Source organism: Mugil cephalus, chromosome 13, assembly GCF_022458985.1.
Source record: "Mugil cephalus isolate CIBA_MC_2020 chromosome 13, CIBA_Mcephalus_1.1, whole genome shotgun sequence".
NCBI classification, from domain to species: domain Eukaryota; kingdom Metazoa; phylum Chordata; class Actinopteri; order Mugiliformes; family Mugilidae; genus Mugil; species Mugil cephalus.
This window is the reverse complement of record NC_061782.1, coordinates 8,283,298-8,302,716: the sequence shown is the minus strand read 5'-3', so window position 1 is coordinate 8,302,716 and position 19,419 is coordinate 8,283,298. Positions and strand designations below refer to the sequence as shown.

At 43.3% G+C, this 19,419-nt stretch overlaps 1 protein-coding gene across 4 annotated transcripts in view; it reads right to left on the bottom strand.

Annotated features, from left to right (window-relative positions):
• Positions 1-11,953, bottom strand: part of LOC125018769 — a 29,376-nt gene extending 17,423 nt beyond the window's left edge. For 2 of the 4 annotated variants that reach the window (XM_047603043.1, XM_047603046.1), the window contains exons 1-11: positions 11,290-11,953; positions 10,859-10,948; positions 9,463-9,606; positions 6,339-6,485; positions 4,427-4,618; positions 3,590-3,676; positions 3,244-3,362; positions 3,024-3,138; positions 2,875-2,952; positions 2,659-2,774; positions 1,311-1,473 (exon numbers count right to left, since the gene is read on the bottom strand). In XM_047603043.1, the coding sequence (XP_047458999.1) occupies positions 1,311-1,473; positions 2,659-2,774; positions 2,875-2,952; positions 3,024-3,138; positions 3,244-3,362; positions 3,590-3,676; positions 4,427-4,618; positions 6,339-6,485; positions 9,463-9,606; positions 10,859-10,948; positions 11,290-11,793 (1,755 nt within the window). In that variant the 5' untranslated portion in view covers positions 11,794-11,953. The remainder of the gene's footprint in view (positions 1-1,310; positions 1,474-2,658; positions 2,775-2,874; positions 2,953-3,023; positions 3,139-3,243; positions 3,363-3,589; positions 3,677-4,426; positions 4,619-6,338; positions 6,486-9,462; positions 9,607-10,858; positions 10,949-11,289) is intronic. The other 2 variants (XM_047603045.1, XM_047603047.1) reach the window with 2 other exon arrangements.
• Between the last annotated feature and the right edge of the window lie 7,466 nt (positions 11,954-19,419).

Here is a 19,419-nt window from a genome sequence, read left to right as displayed (position 1 = left end):
CAGGCAGTGCACCCAGGCAACTCCCAGCTCCCACTGCAATAAAGACTTACTAACTGCGTTGAACTGAAAGGACTCAGGGCGGAGGGGACGGCGAGCTCAGCTCCTGCAGTGATAAAGAACCGAATGCATCTGTTGTTGTGCTTTCATGAAGGCCACGGGGGCAGAAAGAGACAAAAAATAAAATAATAAGGGAAAAGAAATAAAATGAACCAGAAACAGAATGAAGGACAAGCAAAAAAAAAAAAAAAAAAGAGGCCAGGGGCTTCAGCGGAGCTCAAGGTCAACAAGAGGAGAGGAGGAGAAGGACTGGTACAGCACAAACAGCCACTGTGCATTCACTTACGTATTACGAAGAGATTTAATGTGCAAAGTTAAAAAACTAAATATACACATAATTACTGTTTTTAACATACCACACACTTCAATTTCAGGATACTCCGTCTTCCAAAACACGCTGCGAGTGTTTCTTTGTAGATTTATGAGCAGTGGAGTTGCTATATGGGAGCACCCACATGTTCAATAAAGATCCGGTAGGCCTCCGAAATGAGGAACGTCCTGTCTGAGGAATCCTGCACGCTCTGTAGATTATTCATTCACCCCCAACTCAACCGCAGGTCGTGTTTTTAATCGAGTATTAATACAATGACTGTACTTCTGTTGAAGGATGACTGAAAGCCAAGATATTTTTCTGCCATAAAGTGAGATTTTGGTTTCGGAGGGAAGGGCTTATTTGCTCTGGCGCGCGGTTCGGCCGTGTTGTAGAGTCACGACTTGACATGTTTCATGGAAACTTATGTCATTTATGTGCCAGGATAAATAACACCTATAAAAGCTCTTCCCGTGACTCCTACAGGTCACTATTCGTCAGACTGGGGTGCTTGTTCTGTGATAGAGGAGACCCGGCGAGTTACACACTGCACTGTTTTCTAGAGCCCTGGTCTCTTACTTTTAGAAGCAAGCTGGTATCTATCTCAATCTTGTCATTAGGGGTTTCCTCACATCCTCAGATTATGTTATTGAGTACGACTAATTAGCTGGTAGGATGGAAAACTAAGAGAATGTTGGGTGCCAAATCCAGAAGCCACCGCTCTAAAGTACATCTGTCAGACTCTATTTTGGAAAAACCTGCTTAAGTTGTAAATCAGGCATTTTCCAAACCAAAGGACAAAGTGCGTCACTTTCTGCGGCCGCAGATTTCGTAGGACTGGAAGGGGCCGGTCTCATCTTTTGCCAGCACTGATGGAGTTGTTCTCTCCTCGAGCCACAGTGTGGTTTCTCCAGTATAAGAATGAAATACCAAAGCTACTAACCACACATCCTTTCAGACGGTTCTGCTCCTCCTTCACCTCCTTTCCCATGATCCCATGTGTCTCCGCTCCCATGCTGCACTGGGCTTCGCGAGCCCGTGTCATGAGGTCAGCATCTTCCCTGGTGAAAGCGGAGCCAGAGGGAGAGAGTGTGGTCCTGTCACTCCTGCAGGGCGAACAGAGCGGGAGGTTACCGCGGTGTTGACAGCGGGCCTTCAGAGGCACACTATAACTCCAATTATGGCTCTGAAGTCTCAGACCAGTGTTTGTGTTATTTGATTTAAATAGTTACAAATGCAGCTGATAAGGCTGAATAGATGATGTAATACTTGGATCTAAAGATAGGCCACCGACATGAGAGGTTCTCAGCCTAAGACATTTTTGGACGGCGAAAGATGTTGGGGATGGATGTCAGAGCTGTGGACTTGAGTTACTCCCAGCGGCATTTATTATTACGAGCAACGTTTTTCTTTTTTTTGGCGGAGGAATAATAGGAGAATGTCCACCACTTTGGCCAACCTACCTACCTACTGTACCTACCTACCTACCTACCTAGGTGATGGACCAATGTGATATTTGCCATGAAAGCTCACAGTTGGCAGATTATGGATAATATTAAACTAAATTCACTAATAAGCTTGTACACCAATTTTTATAAATGGATCAACGGAGTTAATGCTTGGGGAATTTCTTCCAGTTTGGTCCTATTTTATCGCACCACGTAAACGCGGCTTTACACATTATGAACATACAGCTTCTCATGGCCTAAAACGTCCAATGTTGTAAAAGTCTGGGTACTTACCGCTGGGCTATTACAGTAACAATAAATTTGTTTTACAAATTCCATAAAAATGGCAAAAATATTCTTGTAAACATGTTGTATCTCAGATTCAGCAGACTGTTTCACATGACGTCAGGATTTTTAACAGTGAGAAGAAAACAAACTGCGTTGCCAGCTTGTCACGTTGCCAAGACATTATTCACCTACTGCTCCAGTCCAAATTGCAAGGCAGAGCAGAAAACAGAATATTATAAACCGAAACGTGGCCGGTGAATGATGCTACGGGTGGTAACTGGTCTCCAAACATCCAGACTCACCTTCTGCTTGCTTATAATTTTTCACGGATTCAAAAAACAGTTTAAACAAGTTTTATCAAGAGGGAGAGAAACTCTTCATAAAAGCATATTTTCATTTGGAAAACGTCTCCTGTATGCACTCCTCCCAGCACATACTTTAAACGTTGTGTGCTAGAAGAGTAAAAACAACAAAAAAAATAATAGTCCAGCTCCGTGGAAATCCTGGAGTGGTCCACGTATTCAGGGCCACCAAAGTTGCTGGTAGCTGACGTACCTGAAAACCTTCTGAAGAAGCGCCCAGCAGTCCTTCACCTCGCTCTGCTTCTGGGAGACGCTGGCGGCCAGCGCGGGATGGAGATTAGACAGCTGGGACACACTCACATCTAGCATCTACCACACACAGGCCTGTAGGTTAGGTAGAGAAGGCTTCTGCAACACACTCTGCAACACGATCCGACCGAGCAGTGCTGAGGCAAGTGAAGATTCTTACCATGATTTGACTGGCAATGTCACGTATTTCTCTGTCGCCAAAGCCGTCGAGCTCTTTGGATGCAGATATGCTTTTCCTCTGAAAGAATACACACAGTGAGGGGAAGGACTAATAAAACAGTTAAAAATTAGACTTTCGGGGAGTTTTACCATGTTGTTAATAGCAAACAGTGTATTATCCGCCTGCTGGTAAAATGAGGACACTTCCAGTGCCAGGTGAAGGTTTTCATGGTAGTTTTTTAGGTGAGATTGGACCTTCAGCCACCTACACAGACAACACGCAAGAACACAAAGTAGCAGTCTTTAGTTTATCTATAGATAAAAGATGTTTCTTGCTGGATTGTAGTTCAATGCAGGGGCTTATACGTACATTTTATTGATGTGCTTCCTCCTGGTGGAGATGTTTTTGCCATCTGTCTTCCCTTGTTTCTCCAGTTTTAGGGCCAAGTTGTTAATCTCCTCGTGGAGGTTTCTGTGTAGCTGCTCATCCTGTAGGGAAACAGGAGAGCACAATCCAACTATGACCTCAGCTATCTTTACCATACGTACCCTGGGAGACAAATTACAGTCAGCTATAGATAAACGACTTGGGAAAACTCTAAGAAGCAGTAACTTAAACCATTAACATATATACACATATACATATATATATCCCAAGGATGCTGTACAGCAGGTATGATGCTTTTATCTGTTGATTCTTCTTTTACAGTGCTCACCTGTTTCAGATCTAAAATTCTCCTGGTCAACTGCATTTTGTCAACATTTTCCCCCAGGACATTCACCAGAGACTGCTCCTCTTCCTGCTGGCACACATACAAGTCGGTGTTTATAGCCCCTCATTTGTTACGAACCCAGGATTAAGCCACACGGGCCCTTCTACTATTCAGGACACTAACCAGAAAAACCTTCAGCATGAGGAGAGAAACTTTGAACTTGATACTAATGCACAGGGGAAAGGATGAGTGGAACTAAATGGAGAATACATCTCCCCCAAACATGGATGTTTTATGGTCATCATAAGCAACATCCTCCATTACATTCCCACAGGTCTATTATCAATCATCAGCTCCCTTGTGCCAGACACGGAGCAGGGATAAACACAGGCCTAAGATGCACTAGATGATTGCTTTTTGATAATGACAGGCAGATGTTTTACGCCGAACGTACACAAACAAGAGATGTTTTCAGGATGCTGAGATAATTTCCTGTATTAGCAAGTGCTGTTTTTTTTTGTGCCAATTATCTTGACAATTGTTGATCAGAGCTGTCTGCGCATCCAGATTGATGTCCGGGACAACTATTCTTAGCAGAACTGTTATCATTGGAGAGCTTTATTGATGCGTTTTAAGTTTAGATGGGAAGGGGATACAAAGAAATTGATGGCGATAGAAAAGTGTAAAGTGAATAAGGTTTGAAATATGAAACGGGGAGATTGTGAAATTTAAATAGAGGAGCAAGAAAATAAGCTGCAAAGAAAAATTATAAAAGTAACAATTTATGTTTCATATTTCACCCTGTGTTAGGTCTTGTTTGTTAGGAGAAGTGTTTCCTACCTTCTCTTTGATCCACGCCTCCAACTTATCCACTTTTTTGTTGAATTCCTGCAGGTTCTTGGCTCCACCGAGGGCCCTCGTCTGATTCGCAGCCATCTGCTTCAGGGTCTGCCACTGCTCCCTGAGCTGGCTGAGCTGCTTCTTCACCAGATCGGACGTGGGGTTCAGCTTGCAGATCAACTGCTCACCCATCTTTCGAAACACAAAGAGACGTTGGAGTTTTTAGCACAGACGGGGCCGGAAGGATGACAGAACTGTGTATGAACACGCCTGACACTTCAAAGTCCACATTCATGTCTGGATGTGACCTTGAAAAAGCTCCCAGTTCTGCTTCTACACTTCCCGAGTGTCGAGGGAGGTTAATTATGACCAATGTACAATTCCCAAACATTTCTCCCGAGAGAGTATAAACTCTCTTGACAAAACTGTCTGGAGCACTGATGGTCTCCTTCCCTCTCGTCTGGAAGTGGCTGAAGGACCATTATGTTATGTGTTACGTGATCCGACATACTCTTTTAGCACCAATGACAGTGATTAACGTTTGCATTTGACCTCCCGTTTTGTGTTAAAAAAGTTAAAATAAACATTTCGTTTTGTACGTGGTTGGCTCGGATGTGTTTGGCCGAATCCAGTGGAGCCCTATGCGGGCGAAAAGTTAATGACATGGGCTCCAAAAGATAGGTAAAAAAATATATATATATCGGACCATCATCATAAAAAATATTATTTTGTAATATAATAATGAAATATAGTAGTACAATAAATGATCTTTATGCCAGGAAAAGTTACATATCCCCTAATCAAATAGTGAACAGTATTGACCAACCACCCCCGTGATTCTGCATGAAATGGTTTGTTCCTGCCTTAGCTTAACGGTTGCGCAGGTAGCGGTCCGTAGTTGCTAGATTCATAGACATAATAACTTATTACTACAGCTACATCAGTCACAGTGCTGCCAAGTAAGTAAAAACAGGTTTTTAAAAAAAGGAAAGAGGGGAAGGAGAGAGAGGAGTGAGCCAGTTCTTCTGCAAAAAAGGTGTGTACCTTCTATAGTTTGTGAGTGGCAGAAATTAACCTGTTGTTCGTAGTAAAATAATTAGCTAGCTACAGGCTAGAGTCAGTTCAGACCAGAAAATCAATATAATGGAAAAACAGTTATTTCATTATCCGTGTTTCAATGTCAAACAAAAAACTTAGATCTCTATTTCTAATATTCAACTGACTACAACCCTTTACTGTACTGTGAAATGGTCATCCTCATTTATATGGAAATAACTCAGCTTCCAGCTTGAAAGGCACTGGGCCATAGAGACCAGGGTCTAAGTTTTTAACCTGGTGTCATCTGAGAGGTTCAGGCAACATTATCAGGTCAAATGCGATCTGCAGTGTGTGAAGGGTCCACCTCCAAGTGAACGTTGAGCATAACTGCTTCATTCAGTACCACAAGCAGTGGCCTAGCATCTATATTTGGACATGTGTAAACAATGTGGTTATAATGTGCATGTTTACAAGTGTTCTAAATTCAAAACGTTAAGTTTTAATTGTATAAAATACCAATTACTTTCACCTTCTATGTGTTTTCCTTTTATTTTTTATACATAAAATTCTTGGTTTTACGATCAATTCTTAGTTATACCACATAAGGGCAAGTTACCATATATGGTCCCTTCATTGGCCTTGATTTTCTACATTAAAATGAACATTTTAGAAAAAAAATCACAACAGTAAAAAAAAGTCTTGATATGTCCATTTTATTGATTTCCTGTCTCTGTCGACCTTTCAGCCATTACAAGAAGGGGTCGGGGCCCAAAGTGTTTTTTTTTTTTTTTTTTTTTTTTTAGTTTTTTTTTATGCGGCCCAGAATTCTTGGTGGCGCCCCTGGCCGTATCATCACGTCAGACCGTTTTGTTACCTGGTTTAGTTGAATAAGGGTGTTCTCAAAGTCTTTCAGGTCTCTCTGAAGCGTCTGTGAGGCTTCCTCCCAGTCCTGCAGGGGGCAGCACTGAATATTACATCCATCCTTTAAGTCTTGCAGCTTGCCCTTGATCCATGCCTCTGCCTACATGAAAATGAGACAGAGAGATTTAAGATACACTTCTAAGACGCTGTGTGTAGTCAATTACTTGTTCTAGTTTATAGACCTCATTGATTTAATACTGTATCCACTTCAGACACAGGATGAGATATAAAGGAACAGTCACTCTTTACGTACTAATGTCATATCCACGGATTTTTCCATATTTTAGTTTGTACTGAAAGAGTGGTGACATTTGCAATAAAACTTAAATTCAGGAGTCTCATACCCAGAGCTTGTCTACAGCATAGGTCTTCAACAGGGAGTCCGTGACCCCTAGGTGGACCGATATTTTGTTATTATATATATATATATATATATATATATATATATATATATATATATATATATATATATATATATATATAATTTTCCCCCACAAACTTAAATTTCTCTAAATACACATTAACACGAACCCAACATATTTTAGTAAAGGGATAATTGGAGGCAGGGAATAAAAATAAAAAAATAAACCTGTATATTATTTAAATGGCTTAATATTGAATGCATACAATAATGTATATTTATAAATAGCACTAGGTTTAATAATAAATATAGTAGATAGGGGGTCCCTACTTAGTCTCTCCATCAGTTTGGGGGTCCTCTACCTGAAAATTGTTGAAGACTGCTGATCTACAGCCTTTGGGTAGCGTGGTGTCTGATATATGATGGTGCACTCAACAGAGTGGTCGTCACCGTCTTATTTTACATATCTAGCGAATGGTCTAAATTTCATCCCTGCCTCAGGGCCATACAGAGCTAAAGGCAACACATCGAGAACAGCTCTTTGTTCTCCAGTGTCATGTTATGCAGAGCAGAAGTTTCTCTTGGCAAGTGTCTGGACTTCATTGCATAAGTCTTTGTCTTGCAGAGCTGCCTTTTCTGGCAATCTCCAGTATGGGGAAGAGAAGGCCAAACCAGGTGGCCAAAATCAGAAAGTGTTGGAAAGAACATGTTTGTTTTCTGCAAATACCTCAGCATGGGAGTCAGTGAACCTCCTAATTCACAAAAATTGAATGGATAAATAAATCAACTCGTTTTTTTCCCCCCGCTCGTCAGAGTGATCCTAAATGAGTCATACAGCCGATAAAATCAGCTGAACTTTATTTGTCGCCGTGTTCATCTTGTGTACAGAAAGTCAAATAACAGTTAAACACACAAACGAGTGATTGTAACGTTGCATAAAACGACCGTTTCCCAAGGCTTTTAGTGTGACTGACGTTAAACAACACTGACTCGATAGGTTGGAATCGGTAAAACTTCAAGACCGCACATGACACAACCGCCAAACAAGTTTTTGTTCTGGATTAAAATGTGATGTCACTTCTCAACAGAGCGGCAGGTCATTAACTTTACAAGTCCCCCGGGGCAGTCGAGGTATTTCTGGGTTGAGCAGAAGGAAAAGAGCTTGACAAAAAAGGCCTGCCCCTATCTCCTCTCGCTGGCTCCCATGGCATTATAATGACCTCATACAGGAAGTCTAGATTCCCTTGTTTCTTCCTGTTCACCCTCCACAACAATGGCCTGTTTATCAAAACGTACAGTCGAGCCTTAGTCTAGGCGAAGAGAATGGACGGCTTATGCAGCTTTGGATTTTTTTGTAGCCGTCATTGCAGACTACACAAAGCTCTTTTTATTTTTTTTGCAAGTTTCACAATTTTGGCATTTTCGGTAAAAATTAGAGTGTTTCTCAACACTTTAAAAATGTCTATCAACATGCCATTTTTTTTTTTTTTTTTTTTTTAAAGCTCTCCAGTAATGCAACTTGGCGTGCAAACGTAGTGGGAGTCAAAGTTTCTCTACTTTCTCTATCGCGGAAATGAAACGGTGAAAGGCGAGATATTTCGCAGAGCAGCCTCGGAGACAGATGGCTGAGGACGAAGACGACGCCGCCGCCGCCGCGCTCCTCCATGTGGCGACCTGCTTTGCTCTCCTAGCTCGAACCATTAGAGGCCTTTTAAAGTCTCTCCGTGGAAAGCTCACTTCCACTTTCGCGGCAATGTAATACTGTAATAATACAATTTCATCAGCGATAGCAGTCAACCAAGACGCTGTAAAACAAGCCGGTCCCCAGGTCCTAAATCTTCTAGCTATTTAAACCCATTTTTTTTAATATAAAAAAGAGTCAATACAAAAGGCGGTTTCCTCAAAGAGCAACAGAAACTCAGGCTCTACTTTACAGGGCTGCTAAACTTGTTAATGTTAATAACACGCTGCAGAGCTGTTTTCAACAAATACTTGTAGGTACATCACATTTTTTCCTTTGGCTGATACATCCGAAATTAAATTCTGACTTCTGGAAGTAAACTATCACTTGAATGGTTACACAACAGAGGTCTGATGACAAAGCCAACCGCTGGACAAAATGTCCCCCAGCCGAACTCGCTGAAATATGTCCTGGTGCTGGGGTGGACGCGGCGATGAGATAACACAAGCAGTTGTGCTGCTTGGCTGAGTCTCTCTGGGCCATAGGCGTGAAGCGATGGAGCCAAACAATGATCTCATCCCTAAATAATTGCTTGTGGCGGTTTCCCCTCCCTCTCTTCCCTCAGCCGAACACAGCTCACACAGTTTGTTGGGACAAAATAAGAACCAGTACATATTTTGTTCTCCTCGAAGGGTCATGCGACAGACGGCTTCCTTTCTGATCTCATCACCGGCATAACTCGTTGCTTTTCGGCTGAACCCTCTCCAGCTTCTCTTGATTATCACAGGAGAGATGAGTGATTCGGATAAGATGGTGACTGAGGTTTCAATTTAAAATAATTTAAAACAGCTCCATCTTAAGTATCCATAATCTGGAAATGTGGAAAAAGTACTCCTCAAACATGTTATTCATTGATATGATGAAATACAGAAAGCAGGAAAGGGCAGCTTTTCATGAGATCAAACAGAGGCTGCGTCAGACTCCCAGGAACGCCATGAGAAACTGTTGATGTTGATATTGTGAGCAACATTTTACCTGCAGTACTTCCTTGTTGAAAAGCGAGGTGCGCTGAGTGAAGCAGTCGCTCTGGGACGCGGCGGCTGCCAACGCCTCATTGTGTGTGCGCGGATGACTTTCTTTCCTCTGAGGCTCTTTCTTCTGCGAGTCAGGCACTGAAAGCTGTGTGAGCAAACAGCACAGACAAAGTGTTGAAAGCATGACGGCAATTTGGCTGCAACACTGACCTTTGTAATAAGAACACCAGATGATGCTAAAAAACCTACAGGAACACCAGCTCGCCAGCTATAATCACCCCCGCGCAACGAGGGGGGGCGCCTAAGTGTTGTTTCGTGTCAATTATAGCTTTTTTTTGTTTGCCGTCCAAGCCCCCGAGGTCCCTCCCAACGAAAAAAGAAATCTGCTGTCAGCACTACGTGAGATGAAATGAGCGCGACTGGCACAATTTCACTAATAGACGGGCATTCCTGCCGCTCGCCAATCAGGAAACATCTGGGCACAAGAAGGAAGCGGGAACAGACAGATCTGTGAATCTCTTTTTTTTCGGCCTTACGTGTAAACGCATCGCCTTCAAAGGGTGGATCCCGTTCGCAATTTCCTACCTGCGTAGGTAAGTTCACTGCCGCTTTCTCAGGAATAATGAGCCATTTTGTGTCATGAATAAAATATGAGTGGGAGAAATACAAAGTATTTGTCGTGGTTACAGAAACGAAATATTGGTGTGGTAGATTTTTTTTTTTTTGTTGTTGTTCTAAAAGGGGAAATGAGGCCACCACCGACTGCTGTGTCAGTGTGTTATTGTAACTGGCCTCCAGTCCAGGAGGACTTCAGCGAGCCTTTTCTTTTGTTAACATCCTCCCTGACTTCATGTTTTCCAGTGAGCCCTGCCTCTCTGCAAGGTCTGCTGTAACACAGCACTTCATCCGCAGCGCACACGCTGATGACTTCAACGAGAAACAAGGCCAACTCCAACAGACTTTAAACCATATCCTACGATATACTTTTACTGTTTATGCTCTGTATACGGTTTCTTTAATAAACCAGAGGAAGCAACAGGGGCGTTTCGGGTGACTGTGAGGTACTGAAACAAAGACATGTTGCTGCCTTAACTCTTTTTCCAGCCGTGAACGAGTTTTGGTCCAAAAGTATAATATAGTAACTGTTTAATTTTTGGCGAACATAGTCATGACTTCACTTCCTTAAACTCCAAGAGATTAATGAACACACAGCTGCTGTTAAAGACATCTCACAACAAGACAACAGGAGCAAAGTTAAAAAAAAAGAAGAAAAAAAAGTTGGAAAAAGTTATTATCAACAACCCCAAAAAATAACTAGAATAAAAAGCTATTTTAGGCTTAAACTTCCAGTGCTAACCTTATGTAATCTCTAATTTAGCATTTAGCTAACGTCTTACCTGTTGGATGCATTTCTCTCCATTCAGTTTGGGTCTGCTTGATTCCTGCGTGGGCTGAGTTTCCTCTGTGCTCTCTTTTCTGAGTAAAACCTAAAAATATTACAGATAAAATAAGCAGCGGGAAATAACTTATAAATTGTTTAAACCATCTGCACAGGGAGAGAAAAGGGGGGAGACAGGAAGGCTACAAATTGCAGTTTGTACTGAGTGTGCACGTGTCTGTGACTAATTCAAATCATCTAAGGTTCAATAATAAAAGTAGAAACATGTTTCATTAAGAATTACAGTCGATTAGATAGATTTTCGTCAAATATTATTTTACAGATTTTTACTCAAACAGAAAAATGCCTGAACTCTCTATTTTAAGAATTTAAAAATAAAAGATTTCTTAAATCTACTTTCACCATTGCATCTTTGCAGGTGTCTCGTACCTTAAACTGAGATTTGGGTTTATTCTCACAGCTCACTCCCACAATCCTGGGCAGATGTGGATCAGACGTGCCGGTGATGTTGTTGTTGTTGTTGTTGTTTTCAGACGTGGACCCTGTGATCGAAAGCTGTGCCGGCGGCCCCGCCGCTGTCTCGTTCTCCGACCTGTCTTTACTCCCAGAGATTGTGATCTTCTTTATGGATCTGGACACAGCCGAGGGAGAGGCGACGTTCTCGTTCAGGTGGTCCTCCGCGGCCATGTGCTCCTGGTCCTGTTTCACGGGGGCTACCTGCTTGACGATCGGCGGCACGAGACGGGGCCCATGTGCGCAGACCTGGGACCGGCTGAGGTAGAGCGAGTTCAGGTTGTGCTGTAACACGCAGTTATCCAGAGTCTCGTCGGGCAGATAACTCTGAGGAAAGTCCTGGCATTTTGGCACAGCGGGGACTGACAGCCTTGTCCCGATGGTGAAAGGCTGCACCTTCCTCACAATACTTTCAGACATGGCCAGTGTCCCAAGGAAGAAAAACAAAATTAAAGAAGTCCGAATAATCTCTGAGAAGACAAAAAAAAAAAAACAAGTCTGTCACATCCCTTTGTGCACAATCCTCACTAAACAGTGGTCCGGTCTCTGTGAAGTGGAGGGTTGAACAGCAAGTGGAGGGAGAGATCAGTTCTCCACCTTCTTGTGCATGTTGAGAATGCAGAGCACACAGCCCAGGATGGCTTCCTTGGACTCCTGGGATCGAACGCGGTCCCAGATGTGGCGCAGCGCCGTGCCAAGGTGGGCAGCGCCCGTCGAGAGGGTTCTCCTGAGGAACTGAGCCACCGAGCCTGCCAGTCTGCTACTGAGGAGCCTGATAACCAGGGACCGCAGCAAGATGAAAACTGCTGGCATGCTGCCTCACTGAGCTGCGCTGAAGTTTCGAAAAAAAAACCGAAGCTCAGAAAAAGGAGGGGGGAAAGAGGAGGGTTGGTTAAAGAGAGGGATGAAGTCACCACCTCGTCTCTCTCTCCCTCTGTCTCTCTCTCTCTCGTCTCTCTGTCAGGAGCGACAGAGCGGAGAGGGGGCTGTAAAGCCTGGCTGTCAAAACTTCCCCCCTGAACCCCGAACAGAAAATCTGTCCAGATAAGAGGTCGGGAGTAATGGAGTCGGGGGTGGGGGGGGGGAGAGACCTCTGTCAGACTTCTCCAACCACAGCTTATCCTCAATGAGGTAATATCCTCAGCTGAATCACACTCGCACACTCACCCACACTGCCTCTCCCTTACCTCCACTTTGAAGCGTGGAGGAGCAGATCCAGCCCTAAGGTGTCAGGCTTTGTTCCAGCGCAAGAATTTCCAAGACAAAAAAAAAAGAAGTTTGGAGAGGAGCGGCGGCGTCAGCGGCTCATGTCGGAGCGCTGTCTGTCCGGGAGTGAGAGTGCCTCTCTTTAGCTCCGAGCCTCTTCTATCCTCATCAGCGAGGAGCAGTTGCCACTTTACAGGTTACAGCTGAATGGAACAGAGCAGCCCTGTTGCTCTGCTCCTTAAACCTCAGAGCTGCTGGCATCACAAGTGTGTCGTGAGAGGAGGGGGGTGGGTCGGGGGGGGCAAATAGCAGTCATGTCAGCAGATGATGACCCCTACCACTCCTTGATGGTGGCCAAGGTTCAACAGAGCAAATGTTGGGCTGACTGATGGGAATGGCCCGGGTGGCGTGCTTGTGTCGGTGCAGGGAGGATTATTGAGGAGTGCAAACAGCAGAGAAAATATTGGCAGGGAGCAGAGGGAAGAATCTGCTTCCACTGGTGAAAGCCTTTCCCAAAAAAGGAACTCTCACTCTTCGCTACGCTGCCCTCTCGACTTGACCCCAGCACCTGGTGCGGGCCACTTACAAGAAAACCCCAACGCAAACGAAAACTCGGCCGATGCCTTTTGTAACACGCGGCTTTTTTGGAATTGCAACAGAGTGACACAAGCGGTTAAGTTATATAACATTTTAAAATAGAAACATTACAGGAAAAAACATCACATCCTGTAATGTCCACTGTACTGTTTGAGGAAGGCAAAAAAAACGGGGGCCCGGCGGCAGGACGAGAGCCTCCCAGCAGGGCTCCATCACAGCAGGGCTCCACATGACAGACGCAGGGCTGGAGTCGGCATGGTTAATGATGCTTTTAAAAAGAGCTCTGGTTTCACGATGAAGTCATCTAAGGAAGAGTTTTAATGCGTTGCAGCTTGAAATCAGAGATAAATTCTGCGCAGGCTGGGCGGTGCTCGCGGAAAGGCCGGATGGGTGAAGTTCAAGGGGTTTGGCTAAGTTGAAAATGACATTTCCTCATATTGCCGGGTGAGCTGCCCTTGAAGTGGTCGATTTATGTGTGCAGCGGTTGCCCTGTGGGGCTGTAACACCACCTTAAGATGAACTGTTGATCGCGTTGAGTTAAAGTCTAGGTTTTTTTTGCAGGCGAGGTTTGCAGAGACAAAATAGTCCACCGAGAGCTGTAATTGAGTGTTACGATTTCACAACTTAGCTGAAGAAAGTAATCAACGTTACATAATGCACATATTTGCCTCTTTTTTATGACACTCTGAAGATTTACACCAAAACATTAAGTCACACAGGGTATGTATGGAGGACCAGTTCTGCCACAATAAAAAAATAAATGAATAAATAAATAAATGGATAAATAAATAATTAAATAAATAGCATTTAATTATTTGTGGTATTTATCTGTAGGTATTTATTTATTTACTTATTTTTGTCTTTTATATGCAGCTAAAAAATGTGTAGAAAATGTGTTTTAGCTCCACTAAAAATTGCAGGAACTACACAATAGTCATACGTCAGGTCTAAATAAACGAAACATGTTTAAGTGTATTTTTAAATGTAATGAACCCAGCAGGATCTTTAAAGGACACTAACTAATATAATCGATGAGCTTTACTGGTGTGTGATCAGTCTTTCTGTTAAGCTAAGCTGAGCTAAGCTGAGCTAAGCTAAGCTAAGCTAAGCTAAGTTTCCTTCTGGCTCAAGCTCATGTAACTCTCTGCACAAACAGAATTACTTTTGACTTTTCCTATAAAGAACGACACAGGAATGCGCGGAAAAATGCGTAGCTGAGGATACTTTTAACATTTTCAGTTTGAAGGCTGTGTGCCACACACGTTTAGCATTATTGTCTGAGTTGCTAAAAGTTGCCATGCATGTTATTTTTATTAACCTGTATTTAATTTATTTCATTTTATAAAAAAAAAAAAAAAACTGTACCTCTGCTGTCTTCTTCGACCGTAAACATTTAAAAAGGATGGAAAGTCGTCGTGCTGAGAGTTAGTGGCTGATTAGATTTGAACCAGGTGTCCCACCTCTGCCAACCAAGTTAGATTAGGCTACTGTAACACCTTCCGTATGTTGTTTACCCTGGAAGTGCTCCCTCCCTTCCTCCCCACAGCTCTCATTCACATCTTGTGTTAACTGTGCTGCCCACATCCGCTGCAAATAACCGAAACCTCAGCCTTGATCTGATTGCACTTTAAATGTGCCACCGTCCTTTGTGTGCACCTTGGAGGGTGGATGTTAAAGACAGGCTGGCTCTGGTCTGATGGCTGATATCACTGCCTCCCAAGAGGATAATAAAAACCTGATGCTTTCTTACCACAAACCCTGGTTAGTGATCGCCCTTGTTAGATATCTTCCATTTTACTAGAGTCAGTAAATAGGACTTGGAAGACTCATTCAAGGGGTGATGTCAGCGAGGCTGCCCGCATGAAAGGAGAGTGATAGCTGCGGCGGAGGAGAGAATATGCATGGGAGCAAGAGGGGGGTCTGTACTTTTCCACTTGGTGTATGTCATCACAAAGGCATGATCAGCCTCCTGGTCAAGTTTCAGTACAGATAAGGTTGAATTTTTGCTCTGGATCGCGATCAGAAAAGAAAAGAGAGATTTAAAAATGCCTGATATGAAAGGAAAGTGAAGAAAATGTCCTGCGAGGCCTGAGAGACAGCACTGGACTGAAGTTTAAGACAAAAGTTGAACAGTTTATTTTATCTAAAACCTACATCTTTAGGCATTAGTATCTCTAAAGTGGAATTTTTTTAAGAGTTAGGCCGTCACCATAAAACCTATCATCAAGTCCTTGGCGGTTCAAGTTTTAAATCAACACAGCCTCATTTTGTTTAAATGGAAGCAACAACAAACTATAGATGGCTCATTTCTCTGCTAAGCCTGTGAATGAAAATGAAACGCAAAATCTAAATGATAGCGTGGCAGAGCGCCAGTGAAATTGTGAACTCATATATTTGCACTGATGCTTATCTGCCGATCCAAACAGCCTTAAATTCATTCGCTGTGAGCTCACAACTTTGAAGCCACATCTTGACAATGACCTAGCTTGTCTCAGCTGGGTCGCCCGGGGGCTTTTGCGCGTCGGCCGCTAAATGAAAGTGAAATGATTTGTGCTTGAACAGAACAATATGACATCTGCAGTTTATGGACGAGGCTTAATATAAACACATTACAAAAGACACATTTTCAGCATTTGCTACATGGCGTCCACATGGGCTTTGCCCACCCCAGATCCCTTGGAAAGGGGCTGCAGCATAGTTCATGACGCATCAAATCCTATTAAAAACATAAAAGCTTGAAGTCTGTCAGCTGACGTACCGAACCTTTTAGTCATCGATTTAACACATAGATGATTGTGGGGTTCACCTGAGGCTATGTTTGACCTGATGAGACCGCGTTCTTATAACCTGACGCTCGCACACACCTGCGGTACATTGTCTCAGGAGTCCTGTTTCACACGTTGCTTTTGAACATGTCCACTCTTATCACACACACAAAGAGCCCGAGCAGGTTGGAGTGTTGGATGACATCACTTGCAATAAAATGCCATTTTCGTCAGTCATTGTTTAGGGAGAGTCGGTGCCAAGTTTGTCACTCAGAGTAAGAAGGCAAGCAGAGACAGTGAAACCTAACCGTCTGTTGTGACATGTATGTTGTTTTTTTTTCCTAATTAACTGAAGCAGCTTTGTTCCAGGAGACTGTATCTTTATTTCCAACTTTTTCCCATATGGGTTGTTTCTCATTCAAACTGCTGTACCGACGTGAATAAAACCAGGATCTCTGGCCTCCTCTTCCTCCATACAAACATGTAATATTAGTTCCATTTAGCCACCAACTTTGGCAGCAGTGTGGCAACATGAGTAAAAACAGTGTCTATGAGCCTGTAAGTAAAACTGTATGTAAAACTATAAAGCCAGACCTGGCTTTAAAACAAGAGGGCCTTTGTTTTTACTCAACCCTCCTAAATGGGCTTCTTGTCCTACCATAACAATTGACCATGACATTAGAAAAATACATCATGCAACGGAGTCTGGAAGTGGCGGCTCTGGAGAAGTTATATAAAGTCCGAGATCTAAAGAGGCTTTCGCTGGCTCTTCAGAAAAACTGATCGTTCAAAGTCAACATTCAGGTTTGTTCACCAAGTGAATTAACAGATTTGCAGGGAAGTTTGCAGATGATCAGAAGTATCCTCTTCTCGGTCAGTTTGCATTTCTGCTTTTGGACTGGAGCCCAACTGACGACTGACGATCGGTATCCGCCGTACCACTCGCCCCCGTTGAGTAAGTGTAAGGGTCACGGGTAATGAACGCACTTTTCTTGGCTGCGCGAGAAAGGTTTTGGAATTCGTTGAATATGTTAAATTTTATCCGTGCTGCTAGCGTGCCTTCAGGGACGGCTGTGTTGCTCTGTTTAGTCAGTTGGTTCACTGCTTTGGTCCAAAATGAACAGCTGCTGGATTGATGGCCATGCAAACAAATTCCTGTAGTAACTTATCAACTCCTTAACTTTAGCACGGTCCTCAGGTCAAAAATGTTCTTTCCAAGTAGCTGCAAAACTAGCAACTTTGATTTTGTTGCTAATTTGCAAATAACAGCATCGAAACACTAAATAGAATGAATGAATATTATCATTGCGAGCGTGTTAGCATGCTGAGATTAGCATTTACCTTTCATTTTAACCATGCAATGGAGCTTAAAACTGAGCTCTAGAGAAAGCCGTTGTCCATGCTACCAAAGTGTGAGGAACACAACACTCGGGGCCCCACTGCGTTATAGAGCCTGTTATTGTACTTTTCTCCCAGTGCAATTTGAAGCCACCCTCAGGTGGCAGTCGGGCTGAGTGTCGAGATGAGGTCACTCCATTACGTGACATCATAAGTTCACATGGCTATGGTGCTCCGGCAGCAGGAAGCAATTTTCCCATATCAAAGGTTGAATAACAGAAAAAAGCTGTACCTTTTTTTTTTTTTTTGCCCTCTCCAAAAGTATCAATCACCTTGAGAGGAAGGCTTAACATCTGACCTCTGATGTCATTCCAGCAGCTAGTTGGGTGCCGTCAAGCTTTTATTTGGAAACTCTGTTGACCTGCCTGTGTGATTTATTAATCACATACAGGAACTTTAATCATGTGCCGCGGCCTGCCTGCGGTACATTGCTAGCCTGGGTGCCTGACATCTGAAAAGGCAAGTGCAGCCAAGTGGACAGCCTTGTTAAACATTTTCAGTCCAGAGACGATGAATCAAGGAAGAGATAAACCTATATATTTACATTGATCCATTTACATGTGTGGCCTTTTGATGGATCTGCTCTTTAAACACGATCAACTTCAAAACCTAGCATGACGAACAGAAGAGGAAAGAGAAAACTGTTTCATCTGAGCGCTTCGGGCAAATGGAAAAATACTGGCTAGCCAAAGTACATCTTGAGTCATTTTTTGACCACCGCCATTGTGCTTCAGATCAGTTTAATGTTTTGGTTGAGGTAATTTTATTCTCTGCCTTTATTATCTGTATCTTTCTAATAGAAGGTAAATAAAAAGGTACCAATAAATACACAGACAACTTGGGAAAACTTTTAACAGATGTTTTTGGCACTCATTACACTTACAATGAAGGCATCGTTATGCTTATTACCTCAAAGAGTCTGGATTCAATACAGGAAGGGCAAACGCGATCCGCTCCTGCTCTGACATATGACGTGGCCTTGAGGCCTTTACATAACAAGCTGGACCTACCTGAAAGCTCTGCATTATTGTTTGCCTCGCTCATGTCACCTCCTGTTAGTGGAATGAATGAGCTCATTGCTGACACCGGTCTGAGCGGTGCGTGGTTTGCTGACGCCAAAAATCAGCTGACATACTGACAAGGCAACACTATGGTGTGGCATGCTTTTACACGGAAAGCATTATCTGTCTCCAGATTTGACCGACAATCTGCAGCACGGGAAAAGTCAAACTGAATTTCAAGAGAATTTGTGACTGGTGCCGTAATGGGACCACCAAAAGACAAGAGTTTGGGGGCGTCTTTTTGTGGTTTCATGAAGTACTTGCAGAGTTACCAGAGGCTGGCTGGTGGTGTTTACGAAAATAACCCAGACTGTTGTCTCTTTTGGCAGTGATTTTGGTATGCGTGGCAGGATTGTGAAAGGCGCATACTGTACATTTTTTTGGCCACTTAGTCCATCTGTATTTTTTCAAATTGCATAAAAGAAAAGGGCATCCAACTTTATTAGCTCATCTTAAGGGAATGCCAGGAGGTTCTTCAGATAGGGTGTGGGATAACAATTGTGCTGCTCCGTGACAGACAGCAGGCATTGCCTCCGTCAGGCCTCCGTGGATGAAAACAATCGGGTTTAAAACAGGTGGCGTGTAGTCTTTGAAACAACTGTCCCAAATGTATGAAAAGGAGGAGGGGGTGAGGAGGTTGGGTTGGGGGGCGGGGGGGCTGCCTGAGGGTAAAAATAGAAAGTGATAATTAAAGAGCAGATGAATACTCCTCGAGCTGCCACTTGTCTTTCTCTCGTCTGTTGCAGTCAATCTGAGAGACCCCCGTGGAATGATAATTATTATATCCCTCTGCACGTGATAATAAATAACTTTTCAGATATTACAGGGGCTAAGTTGCACTTTAAAGCCTGCACTTTCCACACCTGCCCTGCCTTGTGCAGTTGCACCGAAACCAGGAACATTTCCTCGCATTTAATTTGGTTTATAGTTTTGGGAGTGGGAGAGCCGCAAACACTTAAAAACGTCTCCCCTGCCCGTCTAATGGGAACACTCTAACTCTAACCAACCTCCCAAGACAA